This window comes from Triticum dicoccoides, chromosome 2B (genome assembly GCF_002162155.2).
Source record: "Triticum dicoccoides isolate Atlit2015 ecotype Zavitan chromosome 2B, WEW_v2.0, whole genome shotgun sequence".
Classification (NCBI taxonomy): Eukaryota; Viridiplantae; Streptophyta; class Magnoliopsida; order Poales; family Poaceae; genus Triticum; species Triticum dicoccoides.
This window is the reverse complement of record NC_041383.1, coordinates 563481140-563500145: the sequence shown is the minus strand read 5'-3', so window position 1 is coordinate 563500145 and position 19006 is coordinate 563481140. Positions and strand designations below refer to the sequence as shown.

Here is a 19006-nt window from a genome sequence, read left to right as displayed (position 1 = left end):
AGCACAACACAGCTTTTACCTGTCCAAATTAGGTGGTGTTGATCCACCACAAGTTTGGGGGTTGTGGGTTTTAGAGCTGTATATGTTTTTCCAGATATTAACTACATAATCCCTATTATATATAAGAGATTTTTTGCATATCTACTACACCTGTACATATTAGCTACGTGATCCCTTTATATATAAGAGTTTTTCTGCATATTTGCCACCTGTACGTGTGTGTGTGTGTGTGTGTGTGTATTGGCTTATGGTCTCATGGAAATACAAGTTGCATATTTCTCACAGTTATAGCCATTCCTTGACGCCTTTTGCTGTTATGTCTTAATCCTTCTGCTCTGCAAGCCTCTTCTCATGTTCCTCTACCTGCTTGTTACAATGTCTATTGCCAAAAGGCACATGACACTTGTGATACGCTATTGATTTGCTGGGACTCTTTTTAGCGAGCAATGGTAGGGGAACCCCCCACCTGAAGTGAAACTTTTATTGAACAAAAACTCGATATGTACAAGGAGATTTACGACGCGGCAAGCTAAGAGAACTTATGCCAGACACACGGGAGCACCATTCGACCAGCATGCCATTGCTGAGACGATATGAGAAGTGCAAATCCGAGAGGGCGGCGTGCTCCAGGATCATCCTCCAAACAGCGAGTGGCGTGAGATGCTCACCATCGAAGACCAATCGGTTCTGGCTTTCAGAAGCACCGAGCGCAAGGAGGACCAAGGTTTGGCGGATGGAATGGTGCAGATGCGCTATGGACTGCTCATAAAAGACGCAGAACCGGTGAAAGAGCACCCCAGACCGGGCTAGGACCGATTGTCTGCTGAGATGCCAAACCAGGAACTAATTAAATAGGACGTGGACAAGAACCTTGTCTGGCACCGTGTAGAAAGGGCTGGAGGCTGAACCAATCCACCATCGTCAGAATAGGAAGCCCTGTATGCGTGTGTTGCCATGGTGAGCGAGCCGGAAGAAGGTCTACACTTTCTTCAGAGCAAAATGGTCCCAGTTAATGTTTGGCAAGATCTAGGCCTATACTGGAGCGACAAAGAATGGGGTAGGCTGCTGCCCATGACATGCTTGTCGGCTTTGCCAGCCACAAGTCGGGTGGACAGCTCAATTGGTCGAGCTCTGCATCAGCCGCTGTGGTTACTGGTGAGGCAAGATTGCAAGGGTAGGTTGAGGGAAACCCCAGCAATCACCTCAGCAATGGCAGCCTTGGCACATTTTTTTAGATTAACATAAAATGCTACAGCTGTTACCAGGGATCTTAGAAATTAGTTGTTGGATTAGCATTGCACTAACTTGAAATATTAGGTTGGTCTCTAGTGTTGCCTACTCCCTGCAATGTAAGTTTTTTTTTTACCATTTGTGGTCATGCAACTGTTCTTATGTTTTATATGACAGGCGGGTCTAACAAGCTTAATTACACCAAATGTATCAACAGCCTTGAAGAATTATTGCATGCCAAGGTACATATTACTAGTGTTCCCCAAGAGTTCTGCTGGGTTTAGGTATAATACTTATTGACATTTGTCTTTGCAAAACTTCTCTCATGTTGGATAGGTCTGTTCGGTTGATAATGCAGAGCTGGAAAGTGTGCTTGCTTTTCCTGATATGGAGGTGTACACGTATGTCCCGCTTAGTCACTCTAATCTTACTGTAACTTACAACAAAGAACTTGATCGCTCAAAGCTTGAGGTAAAGTTTTGTTCTGCTATATAGTCGATTATTATTATTTCAAATTCCAATTACACAAGCTTATGTTTTCTGTTCTTTTTCATCTCCTTTTTGTTATTTCTATGAGTTTGAAACAGAGTGAACGCATACTACGCGAGAGCCTATACGATTTCAAGGATTCTCAGAAGAAACTAAAGTCCCTGGGGAGGTTGCATGGAAATTTAGTATTCTGTTTGCAAGAACTTGGTTCGTTTGGAGCTCTGCAAGTAAGTTGACACTGTTTTATCAAATACGTTGATAATGAAATATCCTTAAGCCTTTTTGTCTGATTCACTCTAATTTGGAACGTCCTTTCTCTTCAGTTAGTTGGTTCAATTTTTTTCTTTTGGGGTGTGGCTTGGGAGCTGTTATCGGATGCTCCTCGCTTTTATGTGAAAGCGTCCATTTTAGGAACTTCGTAAATACAAGATAAATAATAGATTGTGTTGTGTTTAATAGAGAATGTTTCTTGAGAATTTGTTACAGAATTAGAAATAATTAGAAATAACACTATTTTTGGGTGAAAGTTTATATTGTTCATATGCGATGCGATGTTCACTTAGCTCGTAACAAATGTTCCGAGTGGATTTACTACGAGCCTATGGATGTACAAGTGCTTCATACATGGTGTTTCCGTAGATTGCAAGAAAATTTTGTTAGTTCTCCTGTGGTGGCAGCCCCCCCCCGACATGGGGGATCACAATGGTAGCTGCCCTTCTCATCTACTGACTCCAAATTCAAATCCGCCTAAGGTGCTGATTCCCCACTAACGGACTCTAAATTCTGCCCAAGGCGAATCTCTGCTAAGTCAGATTTTCCTCCTCTACTTGGCTGCCGTTTGAGTGTCCAACCTTTTGAAGTTGGGAGCATAACGTGTACGCAGGCATGTATGATCTTGTTTGTCATGGATTCTATATTTCTTGCTTTAATCTTTGCTTATGCTTTTATTTGCTATTTAGTTGTAGTGTTCTTGACTGTTTTCTCCTTTGTTATACCACCTCCATTCCTAAATATAAGACGTTGGGGTAGTTTAAATTAAACTGCCCCAACATCTTATATTTAGGAATGGAGGTAGTACAAGTGTTTTTTTTTTACTTTTTTGTTGCCTCCTTTTAAGATAGCATCAGATGTGTTATTCCCTATTTTGTTTGATTTTAGCGCAGGCTGCAAAGGCTTTCCTTTCATTTGATGGTGATGTTTTGGACAGAAAGGAGTCTGACATGAACGACAATTCTACCAGATTTAAGCATCACTACCTAAACAAAGCAATTTCTGTTCTGAATTGCAACATATTAGACGGTGAGTTGTTATGCAAGTTCTCGCCTAATTGTTCTCCTTTTACCCCTATGTTAGTTCCTAGATTTATCTGGTCCACCTTCCCTATAAAATCTGGCAGTGGATTTTTTTTTTGAGTTTTTAACAACAAATCGTCCTGGTTATTGGCTGGATTTGATATCCTGCCTGTAATGCTGTTCATTATTTGAATTTCAGAACGGGCATCCAAAATTTTCAAAGCATAAAAGAGAAATATGAACTCATTCATCTTCCTAAAATAACAATATATCTTACAAAACTTTCCATGAAAACATACTGGAGTAGGTTTTCTTTTAGCATCATACTGGAGTAGTCGACGCCAGGGCTTCACCTGTTCAAATTTGCTGCCTACCATCATTGCATCTTGGCCGTTAGCATTTTTAGATGGTAGTGGATTTGGCTTTGCAGTTAGAGGTGTCTGGACTCTATATATGTGGTACTTATAATCCAAAGATAAATATTTAGGGAAAAACTTCAAACTAAAATTTGCAAAAGCAACCTCCATCGAATTGACAAGGAGTTCATAGACTGGAGGCGATCAGCTGTCACATCCATTCCATCTTTGCAAGTAAAAGGTTATCGTCATTGAATGCTTACAACATGGTGGATTTGGAAGTAGCGAAACCCTGGTGTCTCAACAAGGCCTGGCATAGCTACGCTGCTGGGCACTACCCATGCAGGGGCAGGACTGTAGGCTAAGGCAGGGGGCCGACGGATTGCTTACGAGATTACCTTCCAAGCTTAGTGCTTATGGGTGGGACGTGTGTTGTGGCCTTTGCACATACATAAACATGTTCGATCTCTGAATGCATTGTTTTTTATTTGCAAAAGCATGCTTGATTTTGTGCTAACAACTAGAACTTGGACATCTTCCTGTTTCCTTAATAACAATCAGTATTGGAATCGTTGAGGATATGTACCTTTCGATAAGGTTTTTTATTGGAAATAGTTGCCATCTTAAATGCATTTTTTTTTCTGATTAGCCCTTCACGAATCTGACAAGACGTGCTTTCTAGGTACCCATGATGATTCATTTCATCTAGAGATGCTAGAAGAACCTTTCTTCTCAAATAAAATTGTGGTTCTTATTAAAATTCTCTCGAGATACAGGTGAACGTACTCGTCAGTGCTACTATCTTTTTTCATAACATTCTTTATGCTTTGGATTTATACGGACACATTATGGTACCGGAGTATCTGTACTTAATTTAGGGTGTAACGAAATCTTGTTACTGATTGGGTAGCAGTAATTCCTTTCCACCGGCTTACATTTTCCACATGAAAATGTGAAAATGCAAGAAGAATCTAGCTGGAAACCACTATTCAAACATTGTAATTATAACCACTTGAGAAAGTTTCAACATCTATCTGTTCTCATCATCCTGCTTATTTTGCTCTGGTTTCTGCAATAAGCAGGCTAGAGGAAAACATGAAGTGCATAGTTTTCGTGAAAAGAATAACTGTTGCAAGAGCAATAGCACATATCCTCCAAAATTTGAAAGGCCTTGATCTTTGGAAATGTGAGTTCCTTGTGGGACGCCACTCGGGACCAAAGAACATGTCAAGGCAGAAGATGGATGCTATTGTTGAAAATTTCTCTTCTGGCGAGGTATAATATTTGGTGTAATTAGGCATTCATACCTTCTACATGAATTCTTCCTAAGACAATAAAAAATGTTCTTTGGTTAACTATTTTGAGTATGTCACATCCTGCATTTATTCTTGGCCTGCTCTTTCTTCAAGAGTAAGTTAACATTTTTTGTGATGTAAATATGTAATTGAGCACACCTGGGAGCATAATCATAACTAGGTGGCTCGTACTGATCTTGGTTGTTGTCGAGGTGGATTTTTAATTTCTTATTGGTGCGCACCTAACTATGAATATAACTGGTTGGCATACAACATCAGGGCCAGCATACACAGTCTCTGAGATCCACCAGTTGAGTGGGCGAGTCGGCAGTTTAGTCAAGTATAAGCCAAATTCAGTTTAACTAGGCCATGGGCTAATTGTTTCTGATGGACGTTAGTGAGCTCCTATGTTGTAACGGCTGAATGAGTAGGCACTTACAATGTACAAGGTTGACACGGGACAGATTGAAGGATTGGTTCTTGGCTTGTAAAGTGTTGTTAGATTATACTTATAATAAAGACATAGGGTTTTAGTAGGTCTTTTTGACTCAAGCAGGGTTCTATCCTGGATCGGACTCGTGGGACTAAGGGCTTTAGGCCTACATTTGTATTATCCTTGAGTTGGTAATGCATGTGGTAAATTACTTGCGACACACGCCCCAAAATCTAACGTTGGACTTATACGCATATATATACTATGCTTCTTGCATCACAATCCCTTTGCATTCGCTGTTTGCAGGTGAATCTTTTGATTGCTACCAGTGTAGGTGAAGAGGGTCTGGACATTCAGACTTGTTGCCTCGTTGTGCGGTTTGATCTTCCAGAAACTGTTGCCAGTTTTATCCAGTCGAGGGGACGTGCTCGGATGACAAATTCTAAATATGTTGTTCTCCTGGAGAGGTGATTTTTCCATTAAATAGATAGACAATTGGTGTTAATATTATAGGTTCGATTGTACTTTAGTCCTTGATTTTTGCCCTTATTCATTCTGATACATACCAGGGGCAATCATTCTCAAGAAAAGTTGCTTAATGACTATATTGATGGTGAAGGCATTATGAATGGAGAGATAGACCTGAGAACTTCAAATGATGTGTTTGATCACCTCGAGGAGAAAAGTTATCGAGTGGAAAAAACGGGTGCTTCCATTAGCACTGCATGTAGTGTATCTCTACTACATCGCTACTGCTACAACCTTCCCAAGGATATGTAAGGGCTGCTGTGTACGTCAACCTGTTATGATCGCCCATGCTTTTATTCATTAGTTCTTTGTTGTACTAATATGACTAAACTTCTTGAAGGTTCTTCAATCCTTCCCCAGCATTCATCTACATTGATGACACTGAGGGGATAATCTGCAGAGTAATTCTTCCACCAAATGCTGCTTTTCGTCAAGTGGATGGCCAACCATGCCAATCAAATGACGAGGCTAAGAGGGATGCATGCTTAGAGGCATACGTGAAATTGTATGAATTGGGTGCTTTGACAGATTTTCTTCTGCCCGGTTCAGGTTCAGGAAAGAACAGGGCATCAACAACAAACGGTTCAGCAAGCAACAGTCATGATGGTATGTTCACTCACTTGTTCTTACATTGTCATAATACTGGTGATTCGGCTCAGCTATTGTTTGCATATTTCAGATGAAAGTCTAGGAGAAGAGCTTCATGAGATGTTAATTCCCACAATTCTCAAACCTTCAACATGCAAACTGGACAGTCCATTGAACTTGCATTTCTACTATATTCAATTCTTTCCCATACCAGCAGATAGACATTATCGGATATTTGGTCTTTTTGTGATCAACCCCCTTCCTATGGAAGCTGAAAAGTTGGAGGTTGATTTGCATCTGGCTCGTGGCAGGATTGTGAAAGCAGGAATGAAACATTTAGGGACGATATCATTTGACGAAGAACAGGCACCGTCTTGCTCATTTTTTCATATGTTAACATGTGATCGTTTATTGAATGGCGTATAAATGTTAACATTGTTTTTCTTGTCAGATGATGCTTGCACGCAATTTCCAAGAAATGTTTCTGAAGGTTCTCCTGGACAGATCTGAGTTCACTGTATCTCATGTTATGTTGTTGGGCAACAGTGAAACGCTACAGTTTAATTCAACCTTTTACCTGCTGCTTCCAATCAAGCAGGAATTGTATGGTGATATATTTATGATTGACTGGCCAACAGTTAAGCACTGTTTATCATCACCGGTTTTTAAAGATCCAACTGGTGTGTCTGCGCATGGATCATATTTGCCAGATGAGTCTTTAAGGCTTCTTGATAATATGTACAGTAAAACTGATGTCGTTGGCAGTCTAATCTTTGCTCCCCATATTAAGACATTTTTCGTCATTGATGTCATTCTGAACGAACTAAATGCTAGAAGTGAATACGACGGTGCTACTTATGAAGATCATTACAAGGAAAGGTAACAAACTGAACGATTATTTGCATCCCCCTTCTTTGCTTTCAATTCTCATGCTACTGTCATTGAGCACTCACTAGGTCATGTATAGCTACATAACCAACCTTAAGATTACGAGCTATCTGTACCATTTAAGAATATACGAATTTATTTTAGTATGATAATGTGTATCTACTTCATGTTACGAAAAGTAGGCCATGCAAGTCAAAGATATAATATCATGGGATCACCCCAGTAGAAATCCCCATAAGAAGCTTTAGTTTTGGGAAACATGTTAGCAAATGTGCTGCTTCTGTCACGGCTTTACAAGTAGTCTATGTGATGGTCGTATGATAGGTCCACTGAACTGATCGTAGTCATCCCTTGTAGCCTTTTCTCGGCAACTAACCAACTTTTGTTATAAGCAGTTTAAAAGAAATGTTGCGATATTTCTGCTTAAGTGCTTTATTAATGTTCTAATGAACTGATGGACTTTTCAAATCAGGTTTGGTATCAAACTATCACATCCCGAGCAGCCACTTCTGCATGCTAAGCAGCTCTGCAATCTGCATAATTTGCTTCATGACCGATTACGGGAGACCACAGGTTACACTTTTTGTCCCTTCAGAACTAGTACCTTTATAATCTGTTTCCTGTTTTGGACTCTTCTTTATCCAAACATCACTATTTTGCTTAGCATTAAAATACTTCTAAGTGTTCAACTTGCCGTAAAGTGAAGAAATATTTGTGATGGTCGTCTGCAGTTTTTTTAGAGGGCATGCATCTTTTTCATTAAGAGGAGAAGCAAAACATAAGTACAATGTTAGGAAATATGCAACTTGTCTTTCCAGGTGACCATGGGCCGATCATCTCTGCAGGAGTGTACAATTTTTAACACACGTGTCGATCGTCTCTTAACGCCACTTGCACCCTGTGATGGTAGTGAGCCAATATTGCTCTATGTAAATTCTTGCTGTCAAATTTTCTTGAACCGCTTGTGATTTGCTTTCAACATTCTGGAACTACTTGTGGATGCATTGGACCTAGTTCTTGCTTCTCTGGTTTAAGCTTTTGAGTACTGTTGATTCAATCCATTTATGAATTCTATTCTGAATATACTGCTCTATTATGATTCCTTAAATGGACCCTATCTAGGTATAGTATTTCTGATGGTGTTACCTTTTCTGATTTTGCTATTTGTATTTAGAAGAAGGTCATGAATTGATGGAGCACTTTGTGGAGTTGCCTCCAGAGCTATGTTCTTTGAAGATAATTGGGTTTTCAAAGGATATGTGTAGCTCCCTGTCTTTGTTACCATCGTTGATGTGTCGGTTGGAGAATTTGCTGGTAGCTATTGAGTTGAAGGATGTCATGTTGTCTTCATTCTCAGAGGCTTCTCAAATTAGTGCCTCTGGTGTAAGTCATGCAATTTTCACACCCTTCATGCTGAACTTCTAGTTTGAATTACCTATCCATGCTGCAAATGATGTTGATCTATTTCAGATCCTTGAAGCACTTACCACCGAAAGGTGTTTGGAGAGGATTTCTTTGGAGCGCTTTGAAGTCTTAGGTGATGCTTTTTTGAAGTATGTAGTTGGACGTCACAACTTTCTTACATATGAAGGACTTGATGAAGGGCAATTGACCAGCAGACGTTCGGCTATAGTGAATAATTCACATTTATATGAGTTATCAATCAAAAGAAATTTGCAGGTTAGATAATCTTTTCAGTGAACCCAATATCTGTTTCCCTTCCAAGTTTTGTGTGACCTATGGGTTGTGTTATCTTTGTTTCAAATGTAGACCAAGTCCAGTAGGCTCATCTTCTGCCCATGTTATGCCTTGATTTGTCTGATCATGACCAGGTCATGTAGGGAAGAGCTAGATCAGGGTCGTCAAGAGAGACCATGGACAAAGAGAAGAGATAATCATTTTAATTTGTTGTCAATTGATTACACCCTATGTGTTTATATAGCACCCTACTCAATCTCTTCAGATTCTTGACTGGATACAACTCACTGGATTGATGGATAAGTCTGTGTACTAGGGTCCTTGTGGGGCTGCAGCACATGGTCCTTGTGGCAGTTAGGAGGATAAAGTCCTGGACCATCAAGGACTGGCTGTTAGGATAGAGTTCTGTTCTTGACCATCAAGGACTGTCAGTTAGCATCTTAGACTAGCATCTTAGACTGGCATCTTAGCATATGCCCTGGCTGGCTAGCAGCCTATAAATATGTATCCCCAACCCCTCAGGTTGGCATGGCATTGTGTGAGAAATAAACCAACGAAAATTGTCCCAACTCTCCTAGTGTCATCCACAACTATCAATGCTCAGGCTGAAAGGTCTAACAAGTGGTATCAGAGCCTCGTTAACCTGCACCCTGAGCATTTCCTGTGAGCAGCCCAAGTCGGTAGCAGCAGCTGCTCTGTCTGCCTCTGGTTACCTTCCTCCCTCCGGACTGTCGAGCAGCAGCTCATCTTCATCAGCCTCCTCTTCACGCAACAGCCCCCCTGCAGCGAGCCATGTCTGCAGGTCGCTCTCAGCACACGGCTACCTCGAGCATGCGGCGCCGGCAAGAGGCCGAGCGCGCCGTGGCAGAGGAGCGTGAGCGAGCGGCTGTAGCAGCGGCTGCTGCGGCGGCAAGAGTGTCGAGGCTGGCTGCAGCGGAGCTGGCAGCAGCCAGAGCGGAGGTAGAAGCAGCCAGGGCGGAGGTAGAAGCAGCAGCAGCAGCAGAAGCAGCCCGTGAGGCTACGGCGGATGCCAAGGCACTCCGCGGCAGCCTCGGCAGCTCCAGCAGCTCCGCGCCTGCGGACGACGGCGCCGACGCAGATCGCGCCAAAGTGGCGCAGGAGCGGACGGCGCAGTGGGCAGCCGAGCACGCCCGCGCTCCAGGTGGAGGCGCGCACCGCGACGGCGGCTGCAACGACCAGGACCGCGGCCTCTACGAGGTCCGGACTGTGGTCAGGGATGTTGGTTCTAGTGTTGGGTGGCCTACCCTCACTAAAACCAACTACGTCGAGTGGGCCGGGATCATGAAGGTCAGGCTCCAGGTGCGGCGCATGTGGGAGGCAGTCCAGGACAGCAACGTCGACCACCTAGAGGATCGACGGGCGCTGGACGCCCTCATCGCCGCAGTCCCGCCCGAGATGCAGTTCTCGCTTTCCAACAAGCGGACTGCCAAGGAGGCTTGGGACGCCATTGCCGCAGCACGCATTGGCAGCGACCGTGCTCGCAAGTCCACCCTGCAGGCACTTCGTAAGGAGTGGGAGAACCTGGGCTTCAAGCCAGGTGAGGACGTTGATGACTTTGCTCTCCGTCTCAACACTCTGCTGCAGAAGATGGTGAAGTTTGGCGATGCCACCTACACCGAGGAGAGAGCTGTCGAGAAGCTTTTTCGGTGCATTCCCGAGAAGTACAAGCAGATGGCTCGCTCGATCGAGTCGTTGCTGGACCTCTCCACGATGACGATCGAGGAGGCGATAGGTCGACTCAAGGTCGTCGACACCGACGAGCCACAGCCCCCCTCGGGGCCCATCACCACCGGCGGGAGGCTGCTCCTAACTCGGGAGCAGTGGGATCCCAGCCTTGGTGACAAGAAGAAGGGGGAGCCTTCCTCCTCGACGGGCGGCCGCAAGCGTGGCAAGCAGCGTAAGGCGCGAAGAGGCCCCCCGGGCAGGGCACAAGGACGTGCCGAAGGTGACGCCCGCGGAGGCGCCAAGGACGGCGCCGCTGGCAAGCCCAGGCCGGCACAAGACAACAGTTGCCACAACTGTGGCCGGTTTGGCCATTGGGCCAATGAGTGTCGGCAACCACGACAAGGCCAGGCTCACGTCGCACAGGCGAAGGAGGAGGAGACGGCTCTGTTCATGGCGCATGCAAGCATTGAGCTACCCTCGGCGACTCCAGTCGCAAAGGCTTTCATCCACCTCGATGAGCCAAAAGCACACGCTCTTCTCGGCGATGGCTCCGGGAGGGACAAGGCTACGGGGTGGTGCCTCGACACCGGCGCCACCCACCACATGACCGGTCGAAGGGAATTCTTCGCCGAACTCGACTCCGATGCGCGAGGCTCCGTCAAGTTCGGGGATGCCTCCGCTGTGGAGATAAAGGGCGTCGGCTCCGTCATCTTCACCACCAAGATGGGAGAGCACCGGCTGCTCACCGGTGTCTACTACATCCCCGCGCTAAGGAATTCCATCATCAGCTTGGGACAGCTGGATGAGAACGGCTCACGCGTGCTGATTGAGCATGGGGTCCTACGCATCTGGGATCGCCAGCGTCGCCTTCTCGCCAAGGTGCCCAGAGGTGAAAATCGACTCTACGTCCTTGATGTGCAGGTGGCACAACCGGTCTGTCTCGCTGTCCGTCGAGACGACGAGGCGTGGCAGTGGCATGAGCGCTTTGGGCACCTTCACTTTGAGGCCCTGAAGCGTCTAAGTGCCAAGGAGATGGTGCGAGGCCTGCCATGCCTCGACCATGTGGAGCAGTTCTGCGACATCTGCGTACTAACAAAGCAGAGACGACTCCCCTTTCCCCAACAGGCGAGTTTTCGGGCTAAGGAGAAGCTGGAGCTCGTGCACGGAGACCTGTGCGGCCCGGTGACGCCAGCCACACCAGGAGGTCGACGCTACTTCCTGCTGCTCGTCGACGATCTCTCCCGCTACATGTGGGTGATGATCCTCGGCAGTAAGGGAGAAGCGGCGGACGCCATCAGGCGCGCGCAGGTTGGTGTGGAGGCGGAGAGCGGCCGCAAATTGCGCGTGTTGCGCACTGACAACGGCGGCGAGTTCACGGCGGCTGAATTCGCGTCGTACTGCGCCGATGAGGGCATCCAGCGCCACTACTCCGCGCCGTACAGCCCGCAGCAAAACGGCGTCGTCGAGCGGCGCAACCAGACGGTTGTGGGGATGGCTCGGGCTCTCCTCAAGCAGAGAGGGATGCCGGCTATCTTCTGGGGAGAGGCGGTGCTAACGGCCGTCTACATCCTCAACCGCTCTCCTACTAAGGCACTCGACGGCAGAACTCCGTACGAGGCCTGGCATGGGCGGAAGCCGGCGGTCTCTCATTTGCGGGTCTTTGGCTGCCTTGCGTTCGCCAAGGAGCTCGGCCACATCGGCAAGCTCGACGACAGGAGCACTCCGGGAGTCTTCATCGGCTACGCGGAGGGCTCAAAGGCCTACCGCATCCTCGACCCAAAGACACAACGTGTGCGCACAGCGCGAGACGTCGTGTTCAACGAAGGGCGAGGGTGGCAATGGGACAAGGCGGTGGACGACGGCTCGACGCCGACGTATGACGACTTCATTGTCGAGTACGCTCACTTCAAGGAAGCTGGGGGAGCAAGCAGCTCCTCTTCACCGGGCACGTCTACCCCGGCCCCCAAAACTACATCGACTCCGGCGCCTGCTACACCGACGACACCACAACTGGCGACGCCGCATACTCCAGCCCCGGCGGTCGCCACTCCGGGCTCGTCTTCATCAGCACCAGCTCACGCAGAGCACAACCCGATGAAGTTCGCTTCCCCGCTCACTCACGACGAGGAGCGGGTCGACGCATGGTATGGAGGCGAACCGCTGCGGTACCGTACGATGGATAATGTGCTCGGCGACCAGCCGGTGCCAGGACTGGTGCCACGTGACCTGGAGGCGCTGCTACAGCTCGTGTGTGAAGACGGCGAACCACGGTCCTTTGCAGAGGCCGAGAGAGACGCGGCATGGCGCGCCGCGATGAAGTTGGAGATGGATGCGGTCGAGCAAAACCGCACCTGGGAGCTTGCTGATCTCCCTCGAGGTCACCGCGCAATCACCCTTAAGTGGGTGTTCAAGCTGAAGAGGGATGGAGCCGGCGCCATCATCAAGCACAAGGCTCGTTTGGTGGCCCGAGGCTTCTTGCAGCAGGAAGGAGTCGACTTCGACGACGCTTTCGCTCCCGTGGCACGGATGGAGTCCGTGCGACTTCTCCTTGCGCTGGCTGCCCAGGAGGGCTGGCGTGTCCACCACATGGACGTTAAGTCGGCATTCCTCAACGGCGACTTGAAGGAGGAAGTCTACGTGCATCAGCCACCGGGGTTTACGATTCCCGGCCAGGAGGGCAAGGTGCTCCGCCTGCGCAAGGCTCTCTATGGCCTGCGGCAGGCACCCAGGGCGTGGAACGCCAAGCTGGACTCCACGCTGAAGAAGATGGGTTTCGAGCAGAGCCCGCATGAGGCTGCCGTCTACCGACGGGGGAGTGGAGGAAATGCCCTGCTGGTGGGCGTCTACGTTGACGACCTGGTGATCACCGGCACCAAAGATGCAGAGGTGGCGGCGTTCAAGGAAGACATGAAGGCCACGTTCCAGATGAGTGACCTGGGGCTCCTCTCCTTCTATCTAGGGATTGAGGTGCACCAGGACCACTCCGGGATCGCGCTTCGACAGTCCGCCTACGCCAAGCGCATCGTTGAGCTAGCTGGGCTCACCGACTGCCATCCAGCTCTCACTCCGATGGAGGAGAGGCTGAAACTAAGTCGCGACAGCACGACGAAGGAAGTGGATGCTACGCAGTACCGACGCCTTGTGGGGAGCCTTCGCTACCTCACTCACACACGGCCGGACTTGGCATTCTCCGTCGGCTATGTCAGTCGGTTCATGGAGCGACCAACGTCGGAACACCAGCAGGCAGTGAAGAGGATCGTCCGCTACATAGCAGGGACCCTCGACCACGGCCTCCATTACCCTAGGTGCCCTGGGGCGGCACACTTCGTCGGGTACAGCGACAGCGACCACGCCGGCGACATCGACACCAGCAAGAGCACGAGCGGGATCCTCCTCTTCCTCGGCAAGTGTCTCGTGAGCTGGCAATCAGTCAAGCAGCAGGTGGTGGCCCTGTCCAGCTGTGAGGCTGAGTACATAGCGGCCTCCACCGCCTGTACTCAGGCGCTCTGGCTTGCTCGACTGCTTGGTGATCTTCTTGTTCAAGACACCAGAACGGTGCAGCTCCTGGTGGACAGCAAGTCCGCCCTGGCCCTGGCAAAGAACCCCGTGTTCCACGAACGGAGCAAGCACATCCGACTGAGGTATCACTTCATCCGCAGCTGTGTGGAAGAAGGGAGCATCGAGGCGAGCTACATCAACACCAAGGATCAGCTCGCAGACCTGCTCACCAAGCCCCTTGGGAGGGTCAAGTTCCTCGAACTTTGCTCCAGGATTGGGATGATTCAACTCTCCCACAAGACGACGTACAAGACTTAGGGGGAGAATGATGGATAAGTCTGTGTACTAGGGTCCTTGTGGGGCTGCAGCACATGGTCCTTGTGGCAGTTAGGAGGATAAAGTCCTGGACCATCAAGGACTGGCTGTTAGGATAGAGTTCTGTTCTTGACCATCAAGGACTGTCAGTTAGCATCTTAGACTAGCATCTTAGACTGGCATCTTAGCATATGCCCTGGCTGGCTAGCAGCCTATAAATATGTATCCCCAACCCCTCAGGTTGGCATGGCATTGTGTGAGAAATAAACCAACGAAAATTGTCCCAACTCTCCTAGTGTCATCCACAACTATCAATGCTCAGGCTGAAAGGTCTAACATGGATAACCCCTATCGCCAGGGTTTCTGACCTAGTACATCTCATTTAAATAAAAAGGGGTTAATCTCAACTGGATTAGTGTCTAACCAGACCTAGGACACCAGCTCGGCTTGACTAGCTGAGTCTAATACAACGTAAAACGGAGTCATGCAGGATTAGCTCTGCCTCTTGAGGGCCGGTCCTGGGGCGACAGAACTGGTGGCATGTGGCTCCCATGTGGGTTCACCATTGGTACCCTATGCCCAACACAACAGCTTTTTAAGGTTAAAAATGGAGAGGGTTTTCCCACATCTGGATCGATTTCACAGCCTTAAGTTTTTTTTTCAAAATGTTTCAAAAGGCGCTAATGCATAACAAATCAGCTTAGAAAGGGAAAATAAAGTGACAAACATAATTGTCAGAATGTGTCCAGCTTCTGTGGAGCCAACCATTCAAGCGATGAAATTAAAATCCAAAACTACAACAACCAAGGATTGAAGCTGGTCCAACCAGTGTACAGGCGAAGGGCATTCACCCTGGAGATCACATCACCATCTTCCTAGACAAATCCTGCAAGGAGATGACACATGTATGATGATGATGTTGCGGGATCTAACCATTGATTGGCAGATTGAGAGTCTGCTTCCAGATAGTAGGTACCACTGCACAAGACCGCCGTACCCTCGTCGGATCCAATCAGTGAAGGCCTGGTCTCAAACATGAAGACAGTGAAGAAGACCGCTGTTGCCGGATCCAACCAGTGAAGGTCCGATCAAGGGTTTCTACCCCGTAAAGGATGAACCATTGCTCTAAGCTGCCGTCTATGACAGCTGATAAAGTGTAACTACAATCATCACAAGAAAAGCAAGATTAGTTCACAATCTGCCAGAGAAGGCCTTTTCTAGACGGACTCACCATGTGACTATCGGGACTGAACTTAAAGCTGCATGTTTCTGTCAATGTTGCGAACGATAGCCAGGCATATACTCGTTAGCGTAACTGAACGATAGCCTTACTTGGGAATAGTTGCTGATAGTGACATTATAGCCTCTATGAGCTCTGTATTATCTTGGCCTGACCATAATTATCCACAGCTAATAAAGTGAACTACAGTCACCACAAGAAAAGCAAGATTAAGCCGCAATCTGCCAGATAAGGCCTTTTCTGGATGGACTCACCATGTGACTATCAAAACTGAACTTGAAGCCACACTTTTTTGTCAACAGTGCACATGATAGCCATATACTCGTTACCTCCTTACTTAGGAATAATTGCTGATTGTGACATTATAACTTTGATGAGCTCTGTATTATCTTGGACTGACCATAATTATCTACGATGGTTGTCAAACATTCTGTTTATCTTATGATCTAATTTAAGTGCATCCTCTTATTTAAAACATGGTTTGCTGCCTTGTAACATTTTAGTAGAGGTCCATGATCCTTGTTTCTGTTGCAAAAAAATAAACAAATCATTACACAAGATAATGAGTTATTTTCCCTGTCAAATACCTGCCATGAATTCTGTAGCGTAACTGAACATCTTTTTTTTTGCATGTGTGTATGTAAACTTAGGTGTACATACGGGATCAACACTTTGAACCGACACAGTTCATTGCACTGGGAAGGCCTTGTAAAGTTGTTTGCAATGCTGACACAGAAGTGAGTATACACACAGATAGCCGAGAAAACTGTAACTTGAGGTGTACAAAGTCGCATCATTGGTTGCATAGGAAGACTATAGCAGATGCTGTTGAATCGCTTGTCGGAGCATTTCTTGTTGAAGGTGGATTCAAAGCTGCATTTGCATTCCTTCACTGGGTGGGAATAGATGTTGATTTTAAAGATTCATCTCTATATAGAGTATTAGATGCAAGCTCCATCAATTTATCTCTCACGAACCTCACCAACGTCGGTGAGCTTGAGGAATTAATCGGTTACAATTTCAAACATAAGGGTCTAATTCTCGAAGCATTTGTGCATCCTTCATTCAATAAACATTCTGGAGGATGCTACCAGGTCAGAGCTTCTTTTTTCTTGCATTGTCATTGGTGAACTGATGTAGTAATCAATGATTTACTCGGCTGACTATGTTCTTTTCGTATTTGATCAGAAATTGGAGTTCCTTGGAGATGCTGTTTTGGAATATTTGATAACCTCGTACCTCTACTCAGCTTATCCTGATCTAAAGCCTGGTCAAATAACCGATTTAAAATCGTTAGCTGTCAGTAATAATTCGCTTGCATATGTGGCAGTCCAGAAAGGTATCCATAAGTATCTTATAAAGGATTCAAATTATCTTTCGACAGCAGTGAATAAGTTTGAGAATTATATTAGACTTCCCAATTCAGAGAAAGACTTGGTAGAAGAACCAGCATGCCCAAAGGTATTGTTATATCCTTGTAACTGCTACGCCTCTTTAGATAACCCATTTTTAGCGTGCACAGTTACTGCTAAAATATAGTGATTATTGAAGTTTTCGATATAAGATGGGATAGTAGGGGTCAGCCGACTTAAAACACAAAACAAGTATTATCATTATCAACAATTGTATAGGAATCATACATTTTTTAGTACTATGGTTATATTTTCTTGAGTAACTAGTTGTTGCATTTGATAAGAATCATACATTTTTTTGTACTATGGTTATATGATTTTCTTGAGTAACTAGTTGCTCTGCATTTGATATATTTGATTTCTGTTTGACTTGTAGGATTTCTTTAGCAATCACATACTCCCTCCGTTCAATTTTGTAAGACCTTTTAGACATTTAAGACAGCACCTAAAACAGTTCAATTTCAGCTGTCCTAAACGACTTACAAAAGTGAACAGAGGGAGTACTTTATATGGCATAACATTTTTATGGCAAACACTTATATCCTTTTACTGTAATTATGCTTGCAGGTTCTTGGTGATATTGTCGAATCTTGTGTTGCTGCAGTTCTTTTAGATGCAGGATTCAACCTGAACTACGTTTGGACGCTAGTGCTTATGCTTCTAAAGCCAGTGTTGAGCTTCTCTGACATGCACATGAATCCCATGAGAGAAATTCGGGAACTTTGTCAATGTCATGAACTTGAGTTAGGCCTTCCCGAACCTATGAAAGCTGATGGAGAGTACCACGTCAAAGTGGAAGTTAACATAAACAGCCAGGTGATAAGTTCTGCCGCTGCAAACCGGAATTCAAAAGTTGCTAGGAAGTTTGCTGCACAAGAAACACTTTCTAAACTGAAGGTATATTTTGGTTACTTGCCCTTCTATTTTTGGACTTGCCACAGAATTGTGACGTTTGAGCCATTCCAGTTGGGTGCACAAAAAGCAATTTCTAAACTGAAGATCTGCCTTTGGTGCCTTTGACTTTTGTTTTGCAATTACCATGAAATACGATCATCTCAATGGTTTCATTTGTTTTTTATGAACTGTCAACATGCATTATGGTATTTGGTTTAAATATTCTGGTCCATCATGGGATGATACCATGATTTTGATGGGATGACACTTCCAATGTATGTAACTAGCATTGTGCTTACGAGGATGAGGTGGCAATGGACCAACACATTCCATTCCTAAATTCAAACCAAACACATTTTCTGGTTCCTTGAACTAAACACTTTATATGTTCGTGACCGCAGATAAATTGCACACCTAATCACCAAACTATGCTGCACATATCTACCACGATTGCCGCAACGCATCGAAGCTTGCCGCCATATCGAGAACTGCATTTTTCATCCCCAAATTATGTGCTTGAAAGACATAAATACATCAAATGCCAATCTTTTTTGTTCCCTTTTTGTGTCTGGGTATCACCATGACAACCTCACGACACTGACAAGGTAGAAGAGGCTGGTGATCAGGAACAACGATGGTGTGATTAGGGTTAGGCGGGAAATGAAGCTCTATACCATGTAGGAATTAGAGGAAATAATTATGTGTGTGGAACCGTGGATTACAATCCCGACCAGACTTTTAATATGTATACAACCAGCCAGTGGTGGTGCCAGGACTACAAACATGTGATGTCAAACATATTTCTCTCTGAATCTTATATTATTTCTTGTATTTGCACATGTAATTTGTATGTAAAGGTTTTGCTCAAAACCTGTGTAGTCAATTGACTATGCAGTCATAACATGGCCTGGCCACTGCAACCAGTCTCTTTTTAGTTCGTCTTGAACATGCATTTCAGACTTTTCCTTGAACATGCATCAAAATGTTTGCCATTGTTTATTAGAAGAACCCTGGAAAAGGTCTGGAATTAAAAAATCAACAAAGGGTGGATACAATTGGACTTTTATAGACTGGAATCAGAATACTTCTAATATATCCTAATACTAATTCTCCAATAGATATGTCTCCTGATTGTTTTCTGAGACATCCTACTTGAGAACATTG

General features: G+C 45.8%; 1 protein-coding gene across 2 annotated transcripts in view; it reads left to right on the top strand.

Moving 5' to 3' along the window:
- Window positions 1–19006, top strand: part of LOC119364870 (endoribonuclease Dicer homolog 4-like) — a 39298-nt gene that overhangs the window by 17327 nt on the left and 2965 nt on the right. Inside the window, exons 6-22 of one of the 2 annotated variants that reach the window (XM_037630432.1) lie at window positions 1408–1472; window positions 1567–1701; window positions 1818–1946; window positions 2883–3018; window positions 4050–4143; window positions 4450–4642; window positions 5402–5562; window positions 5665–5871; window positions 5964–6229; window positions 6303–6577; window positions 6663–7090; window positions 7572–7672; window positions 8277–8482; window positions 8570–8779; window positions 16187–16630; window positions 16725–16997; window positions 17516–17845. In XM_037630432.1, coding sequence (XP_037486329.1) covers window positions 1408–1472; window positions 1567–1701; window positions 1818–1946; window positions 2883–3018; window positions 4050–4143; window positions 4450–4642; window positions 5402–5562; window positions 5665–5871; window positions 5964–6229; window positions 6303–6577; window positions 6663–7090; window positions 7572–7672; window positions 8277–8482; window positions 8570–8779; window positions 16187–16630; window positions 16725–16997; window positions 17516–17845 — 3653 coding nt within the window. Of the gene's footprint in view, window positions 1–1407; window positions 1473–1566; window positions 1702–1817; window positions 1947–2882; window positions 3019–4049; window positions 4144–4449; window positions 4643–5401; window positions 5563–5664; window positions 5872–5963; window positions 6230–6302; window positions 6578–6662; window positions 7091–7571; window positions 7673–8273; window positions 8483–8569; window positions 8780–16186; window positions 16631–16724; window positions 16998–17515; window positions 17846–19006 lie in introns of both variants that reach the window. The other variant, XM_037630431.1, reaches the window with a different exon arrangement.